General features: G+C 55.0%; 3 protein-coding genes across 4 annotated transcripts in view; 1 reads left to right on the top strand and 2 right to left on the bottom strand.

Moving 5' to 3' along the window:
• Positions 1-1,113, top strand: part of CENPX (centromere protein X) — a 1,719-nt gene extending 606 nt beyond the window's left edge. The window contains exons 3-5 of the mRNA XM_019556496.1: positions 46-99; positions 243-331; positions 432-1,113. Coding sequence (XP_019412041.1) covers positions 46-99; positions 243-331; positions 432-446 — 158 coding nt within the window. The 3' untranslated portion in view covers positions 447-1,113. The remainder of the gene's footprint in view (positions 1-45; positions 100-242; positions 332-431) is intronic.
• Positions 1-4,183, bottom strand: part of LRRC45 (leucine rich repeat containing 45) — a 14,454-nt gene extending 10,271 nt beyond the window's left edge. The window contains exon 1 of the mRNA XM_019556510.1: positions 4,050-4,183. Coding sequence (XP_019412055.1) covers positions 4,050-4,158 — 109 coding nt within the window. The 5' untranslated portion in view covers positions 4,159-4,183. The remainder of the gene's footprint in view (positions 1-4,049) is intronic.
• ASPSCR1 (ASPSCR1, UBX domain containing tether for SLC2A4) overlaps positions 4,157-8,264 on the bottom strand; it is a 55,862-nt gene continuing 51,754 nt past the window's right edge. Inside the window, exons 12-15 of one of the 2 annotated variants that reach the window (XM_019556516.1) lie at positions 6,544-6,595; positions 5,752-5,821; positions 5,306-5,496; positions 4,157-4,289 (exon numbers count right to left, since the gene is read on the bottom strand). In XM_019556516.1, the coding sequence (XP_019412061.1) occupies positions 4,276-4,289; positions 5,306-5,496; positions 5,752-5,821; positions 6,544-6,595 (327 nt within the window). In that variant the 3' untranslated portion in view covers positions 4,157-4,275. The remainder of the gene's footprint in view (positions 4,290-5,305; positions 5,497-5,751; positions 5,822-6,543; positions 6,596-8,264) is intronic. The other variant, XM_019556515.1, reaches the window with a different exon arrangement.

The raw sequence follows: 8,264 nt of genomic DNA on the forward strand, positions 1-8,264 counted from the left end.
GCCGGGCCGGGAGCCCCCGAGCCGCTCACCGCCGCTCTCCCGCAGTGGGCGGGGAGGCGCTGGCGCTGCTGGCTGAGATGCTGAAGGTCTTCGTGCGAGGTGAGGGGGAGGCCCTACCCGGGGGGAGCGGGTGATCGGGCCGTGCCGGGCTGGGGCCAGGCCTCGGAAGCCCTCGCGCAGGCGCTGTCTCTGGCGGCTCCCGCCCGGCCCGGGCCGGCTGCCCACGACCTTCCCTGTTGTAGAGGCTGCCGTGCGAGCTGCCCGCCAGGCTCGGGCCGAGGACCTGGCCCGGGTGGATGTCGAGCACGTGGAGAAAGTGCTGCCGCAGCTGGTAGGTGGTTCCCGGCGCGGGGGTGGGGGGACATAACACCCTGCAGCTGTGGGCTGTGGCTGCACCGCAGGGAGCTGAAGCAGCTGCTGCTCTCCCCCAGCTCCTGGACTTCTAGAGGCCTCGTGGGGCGTCCAGCAGCACTGACGCCAGAACTCTGCCCCAGCGTCTCCAGCACATATCCACTACGAAGGCAGTGCTGCCATCTTCCCTTTCTCACTGAGCAGGGCAAAGAACCAGCAGCTACAAAGGAAATGCTATTTTACCAGGTCTGCTCCTGCAGCCTGCACGCCTGGAGCAGGGCATCCTGCCACCAGCAGCAGTCCCGCCTGTACTGGCAGCTTCCTGCTTGCAGCTCAGCCAAGGCCTTTCTGCCTCCTCGTCCAATGTGAGAAACAGGTGCTGCTTCTTCAGGGGTGTGTGGAAAGAGTGAGCAGCTGGAAACCTTCCCCTAGCTGTGGGCTCCTGTCACCTCAGCAGGCTGCTGTGGTCGAGGTTTAAAGTCCAGTTCCAGGCCTTTCTGCTGTCTGAGCTATTAAGCAGGAGCTCAGCTGCAGGCTGTGCCAAGAGCAGGTACATGATCTTTATTTTATAAATAAACAGTGCCTCTCCCTGAGCCCTTCCAGCATTCCTCCGGCTGCAACATCAAAGAGTGCTTGGAACCTTTTAACCATTTGATATTCCTCTCAGAAGCTGCTTCCCCTCTGCTATAAATTTGTTCTCACAAAGAAACATCAATAAATCAAAAATAAGTCTCCCGCCCTAGTGCAGGCTCCTTGCTGCAATTAATCATCAAAAGTCAAGTTGCTTCAAAGCCTTGCTGTGCTTCCCCCACCCTCTCCTTTAAATTTTTGTAGGACGAAAGGAAAACTCTTAAAAAGGGACAGAATAACAAACAGCATGTGTGAGAATCCCACATCACGGGACAGCCCGGCCTCTCTGCCGGCAGGGGAGGGGGAAGCTGAAATAAGAGACTTGACACATGGGCAGAACCAGGCTGCCAAGCTTGGCTTTGTTGGGAAGTGGGAGGCTGGCCTGGGAGCAGCTTTCCAGCTGTGCTCTGCCCTCAGGGGTCTTCAGCAAAACAGAGGGGCCACTGAGCTCCCAGCGTGGAGCACTGCTGGTGCTCCTGCCCTTTACTGGTTAATCAGAGTGCTCAGGGCACTGGCCACCCTAGGACCTTCCCGTGCAGGCGGATCCCTGGGCACAGTTGCTGGCTGCTTCTGCCCTGGCAGCAGGAAGGGCAGGGCTGGTACTCAGGCACACAATGAGCTCATCCTCATGTGGCAGACCCAGAAACGGGTGTTGGATCTTGCTGTCTCTTCCCAGAGGGCATTTTCCTGCATCCTGCCCTTGTCCAGGTCTCCAGGGTCATGCATGCAACTTGCTGCTGGTAGCCCAAGACAGAACGATGCATGCCTACCAGCAATCACTCCATGAACCACTGCAATAAGGGCAGCAAGTCACTGAACCTGCTAAGAAAGCCTGTTTGGGAAATCCAGCCAAACAAAACTCCCAGCCTGTGACTGCTGCCCGTCCTCACTGCAGGTACACAGCACCCTTGCCAGGAATCGCAGGGATCCCTGCACAGCGTGAAGTCACAGCCATGCTTCCCCTGTGCAGGACAATGAACTGGCAGCAGCCCTTGCCCACGGGCCGTGAACCCAGCAGCTGGGCACTGCTTGTTACTGCTGCTGAGGCTTTTGTCTGCTTCCCAAGGGCTGTGCCAGGTGCTTGCAGTGCTCATGCCCTGACCATGGCCTGGCCCAGCAGCATCCAATTAGCATTCAAGCACAGGCTAGAGAACTACCATCTGCAAGCTGAACAGCAGCACAAGACACTGCCCATGCCCTCTAGCGGAGATAAAGGAAAGAGTCAATGGAGTAGCCAGTATCAGCCCTGTGCCTCAGGCACTGCACATGCACTAGGGGCCCCAGCTGCGGGGCCTGAGCAGTCAGGTTAGCAGTGGCTGCCCTTACACTGGCTCAACTGCGTATCAGAAGGCAGACAGATATGTAAACTACCCTGCATCTGCCTGACTTCATGGTACCCCCTCAACAGCCTGCCACGCACAGCGCAGCACCTGGTAGACCAGGTGGGGCATTGCTGTGTCAAGCTGCCGTACTGATGCTGACTTGTGCAGACATGTCCCCAGGGACATGCAAAGAACAGAGACTCCCCCAGCAGCAGGAGAGTTCAGAGGAGAGCAGCAAGGCCAGCACACCTCACCAAGAGACTGGCTGGGGCCTGGTGAGCCCCCCTGGCCCTAGAGTAATCCACTGCAGCTCTGACCTTTAGCTATGCTACTCATCTGCATCTCTCTTGCCCCCTGCAGAACCTTGCTGCAGCATTTCCCCTTCTGGTTTGGTCCGGCCCTAGGGCCAGGGGCTGCTTTCGACAGAAAGGCATTGCTGAGAGCAGCAGCCCGCAGGGCATTTGAGGCTCCACCGCCACTGGCATCCACGTTCCCAGGCCGGTCATGTTTGGGTGCCTCAAGAAACTGCTCTCCCTCAGAGCCTGCATTCTGCTCCCTCCCCTCAGTTTCCTTTTCCCTCCTCTACCTTTCCCTCATGCCTCCCCCTCTCCTCTGATTTTCTTCAAAGCATTTCGGAGCATTTGGAAGTAATTAGACCTGAAGGGAAATGCTAGCCAGGCTGGGAGACAATGACAAGTGCCAGGAACCCTGGGTGCCCCTTCCAGCCACTTTGAAGTTCATTCAGATGGTACAAAGCTCCGTTTTGCTTTGTAGAAAAAAATGGGGGGAGAATGGGGCATGTCAGGCCCAATGAATAGGGAGCAGGTTCCTGTGAACCAATAGAGAGAGAGCAGTGGGGAAGAAATGCACAGTATCAAAGGGGCCGACAGAAAGGCCTCCTATGGCCACTCTGCTTTATTACATCTACAAATTGTGCAGACGCCTACGTAGTTCAGGGAACAAGCTCTGTATGGGGAAAACAGAAAGCAAATGGCAAGGCTTATTACCATACGTGGAACAACCCCGACGGCCCGGCTGGAGTCACTGAGCCATGAAAGAGGCTTCAAATACAACACAGCCGCGCAGCTATTGTGGCCCCGAACGCTCATCCCCAAGACTGGCACACTCTAACAATAGTCTGCCTCTCCTCACGGCGCATGCCTGAGGCCCAGGCTCCAAGTACAGCGCCCCTCCTTCCTGCACTCATTGCAAACTGCAGCTCCACTGCAGGACTGTGTAGGCAACAGGAGCCAAGTGAAGGGACCTGCTCTCATTAAAACAGTAATTAATGCTGTTAATTACATGTATAAAAATCAACCCCAGAGCTTGGAGCAAAGGCCAGCTCTGAATGCTTGCTGTTAACAGATACCTGTGCCTTTCATTAGCAAGACTCCAGTGACTGAAAACAGACAAGTGCAATGAACCAAGAGTTTCCCTGCAAAAGCCTCCCGAGTTGCCATGAGCAATCTAGACTGCTCCCTCCACTCCTCCTCCCCCAGCAGAGGTATCCACTGCCAGACCACACAGAACAGAGACCAGCCTGGCTCTGGGTAGCATTTTACAATGGTGGATGGAACTGGGCACTTGACTCCAGCACCCAGACCTCATTCCAGGCTGCCAGACTGTCTCAGAAGACAGCTGAGAAAAGGCTTGAATTAACACACCCAGAGAAGCAAAGGCAAGAGACAGAGAGGGACAGGGCAGGAGAGGAGAGGGTGCTTTCTCTCCCTGCTCCATTTGGATTACCTGACCCCAATTCCACTGTCGGGCTGACAGTCTCACATGGGCCTTCCTCCACTCCCAACAATGCAGAACTGGTCACAGGAAACAGCACTGCTTTATTCAGAAACAACATGGGTAGGTCCAGTCTCTCCAGATCCAACAGCCACTTCTCACCAAGACTAAAGCAGCTCCCATAGAAAGAAGCACAACACCTTCTGCTGCTTCGGTCTAGTGAAGGGGCCCAAGTCCTTCATCTCTTCCCACCTGCAGCACAAACAAGGAGGACATTATGGTACCGTCAGGGTCTTTGTTACATCTCTGTTGGGGGGGGGGAGGGGGGAGGAGGAGGAGGAAGCTGCTTCTCCAGGCCCTGCTAGGTGCAGACACTCCCTAGTGAGGTGATCTCTGAGCTGGACTCTGCACCCACTGGGTCCCAGGTCCAAGCTGCACTCTGGCAGAGATGACCACTGGCCTATGGGCAGACGCAGGGCAGCCACTCCCACTTGGCTTCTCATGGCCATGCATGGGGAACCTCTCAGCCACCTACACTGCACACATGAACCCCCCACCCCCCTGGGAAAGGACACTCCCCTGGCACTAGGATGCTTCCAGCATGTGGCTTCTGCAGAATCCCATGTGCACAGGACCACGCAGAAGTTGTGGTTCTGTTTCTTGTCACATAATGGCAAAGCCTCATGACTGAATGCTGATGACCTCATGAGCACACCCTAAGTCAGGAGCTGCTTCTGGAGAGAAATCCTGCCTGAGCCCCAGGTGTGAGCTACTGCTCCAAGACCAAGGACTAGGATAGGGATTTTTTTTAACAAAAGTCACCTGAGCAGCTACTACTGAAAACAGCCTTACAAGATATGAATGGCAAGTATCTTAAGCGCAGTACCTGCACTCCCAGGAAAAGATGATGTTTTCCACCAGCCAGTGCCAGCAAAGAAAAGGAACCTAGAGGAGCTCGAGACAGAGGCCCTCTCATCATAGCTGAACAGCCCTAAAGCATGCCAGGCCAGGCTGAGCTCATGCAACATGGAAGCTAGATTCTGGCAGGATGCCTTGGAGCACAGGCTCAGGAGAGCAGAGCTGCACGTGTCCAGATGCTTTCCCCAGCATGGGATGCATTTCAAGTGCCCATGAGCAATTCCAGCTGCCTCGTGTGCCCTGTCACTGGTGAACCAGTCTCAGGATGTGCCGAGCTGGGCCCATCAGGGCCTGCCCCTGGGGAGGCTCTGCAGTAGAAAAGCTGCCCCTATAAATCAGACAATAAATACCTGGCAGCTTCAACCACTTTGGCACTTTCCCAGGGGCCCTTCTCACTGGCTGTGGGGCTACAGAGGCTTCTGCTGGCTCTGGATGCTCTGTAGCCCCTCTCTCATTCGCAGTCTCCTCCAGCCCGGCTGGTAGGGGAGAAGCTGCTACTGAAGCTGATGGCGCAGAAGGAACAAGAGATTTGGACAGACATCTGAGAGGAGAATGGATTGAGCAGTGCTTAGACAGGGCTTTCAAACTGGTCCCTTCCCATGTGCTCCCAGCCTACAGCTCCTCAGGCCCAGGCCCCCCCCAACAGAAAAAGGCATGTAGCCATCCTGTCAGGCTGCATGAGCCTGAGCGCAGGTAAGAGTGCCTGAGGGTTCATCCCTCCCCAACACAGGGTTAATTACACCCTTCCTCCCCCAAAGACCCCTTCCCTGGGACCTCCCTCACAGTCCCCACCTACCTGGCTACTAACAAGTCAGCTGCAGAAGGGGATACAGCAGATTCGAGCAGGTCTGGTCTCAAGAAATAGTCTGTAAAACAAAACCCCACACGATCCATACATACACCCCCTGCCAGAGGATGGCAACAGTCGCCAACATGCAGACACTTGTCCTCAGAGTGGCTCCAGACCAGCTAATGTCCCCAGTGCACTTCAGGGAGTCCCTGCCCTCTTCCAGGATTATAACCAATGCTGCTGGCCACTTGGTGACGGTCTCCAAACCAAAGCATGGCTGTTTCTTTGCCACCTCTACCCCAACCCCAGCCCCAGCACCCTGAACTTGGCAGCACTTTGTTCAATGAGGCCCAGCACCTCAGGCTCTCCATTCTGGCACACCGGGAGCATTGCTGTGCACCAGACCTGCTCTTCCTGCCTCACTCATTCCCACAGGAAGCCAGCCAGGCTTGGATCTTCCAGTGCAGATCGGCATCATCTGTCCAGCTTTCTTTTAAAGTGACGAGATTCACAAGCTTCTTTTTGGAGACTATCAAGCTAGGTTCTTTCAGCGTTCCTATCTCCATAGCACTCACTGCCAATGTCAGAGCCTGAGTAGCTTGTAGGAAAGGCTCGTGGTTTATGCTCACACACGTGTTAATGCACTTCTATTAACTGACAAGCAACCTGGGTGACAGAAGGAGACCAGGGGACATGGGGGAGTTTGGGGTGGGCAATGACAAATCCTTGGCTCAGCTCACTGGAGTTACACAATTTACCTGGATGCACAACAGCCTAAGGGGAGAAGGGATCACTCACCTCTGCGCTCCTCAGATCCAAAGTGAACAAGAGCAGCTGGGAAGAGTTTTGCCTGCAGCAAAGGGAAAGATTAGGAGTGTCACCAGAGCCACCGCTGCCCTGGTCACGTGTTTAGAGATCACATCTCCACCTCACACTGACTCGACCGTCTGCTGTGACCACTACCCCCTTGTCAGAGCCCTTGTCCTGTAGGTCTGGCCTGCTTGCCCTGCTCCTAGATGTCTGACCTTGCACTAGGCTGTACTGGAACATATCTTGGTTGAATAGGCCCCAGTCACTGCAGGACTGCTGAGCACACAGCTGCATTTGCCTCTCTCCAGCCTTTGTCTCAGCAGCTATTTTATATTAGCTTCCAAAACCCTGCTAAAAGGATAATGACTAATGTTTGACCCAAAGCCAATCTGTGCAGCACCCTGACTCAGTAAGGACTCCCCACAGTGGCTACTTGGTGCAGTCTGCCAGCCAGGTCTTACCCACATGGTACATGATTTGTCGATATTGTGTAATGAGCACATCACGCAGCACAAGTCAAATGAGATCTGCGACACATCAACTGTTGTCTTTATCAGCCCCCACAGAGCATCATTACTGTAGAAAGGCAGGTGCTGCCACACAACAGCTGGCCATGGAGCGGGAGGGACAGGGCCTGGCTGCTATCCTCCCCACCTCTGTCCTGAAGCCTCAAGTCACATGTACCACAGGAGATAAAGGGAGCCAGGAAGGGCTTGAAGAGTTATTCAAGCCAAACAGATCCAGCAGTATTTGGAAACTTGATCCTATGGAAGCTCTTAACACAGGGCACACACTATAACAGCGGGGCACAAGGCGGAAATCCAGGGAATGGCAACAGATTCTGAAGGGCAAGCAGCTAAAGGCACAAAAACAGGAGCAGAAAGCTCTGTGATAAACATCAGATGTCAAAACTGCCTCATGAGCTGCTGGCCCCCCAGATCCCAGCTGTGAGAAGGAGCACAGAAGGAAGATGGGGACGTTGGGCAAGGAGCTAAATGCCTCCTTCACATCAGTCTTCACTACCAAGCACATGGAAGCAGCATCTACCCTGTACCTGATCTCTTCTGGCAGTCCCTGGAGAACTGGTGATAGAATCCAGTGGCAAATGCCAACTGCCAAATCCAGTTGTTGCCAGCCCTGAGGGGACCTCCCAGAGCTCTGGAACAGCTATCAGAAATACTGACTGTATCATTAAACCCAGCTCCTGCTGCCAGGTTGTGCTTCAATTCTGAACAGGGTCTGAAGGTGATCTGCACAATTACAGGGAGAAGAGCTTGACCAGGAATTCTTGGGTCAGCTCACAGAGGTGGCGAAGGCTAAGGATGTGGTAGTCATGGGGGACCTGAACGTCCCGGACTTCTGCTGGGAAGAACAGTCAGCCAGGTCTGACCGCTCACGTAGGATCTTGGCCAGAGTGCAGGACCTCCATCTAACCCAGGACGTGCACAGCCCCACCGGGGGGGACGCTTTGTTGGATCTGGTGCTGGCCACGGGTGACGACCTGGTGCGGGGGCTGCGGGGGCTCGACCACCTGGGCAACAGCGATCATCGCCTGCTGGGATTCACCATCCAGCGCAAGGTGGCAAAGGCACGCAGTAAGGCAGTGGCCCTAGATTTTAGGAGGGCAGAATTCAACGAGCTAAGGAGGATAGTTGGAGAAGCGCTGAGGTCCCGGAGGGGAGGGGAGCCAGGTGTCCAAGGAGAGTGGT

This window comes from Crocodylus porosus, unplaced genomic scaffold (assembly GCF_001723895.1).
Source record: "Crocodylus porosus isolate Cpor-Errol unplaced genomic scaffold, CroPor_comp1, whole genome shotgun sequence".
Taxonomy (NCBI): Eukaryota; Metazoa; Chordata; order Crocodylia; family Crocodylidae; genus Crocodylus; species Crocodylus porosus.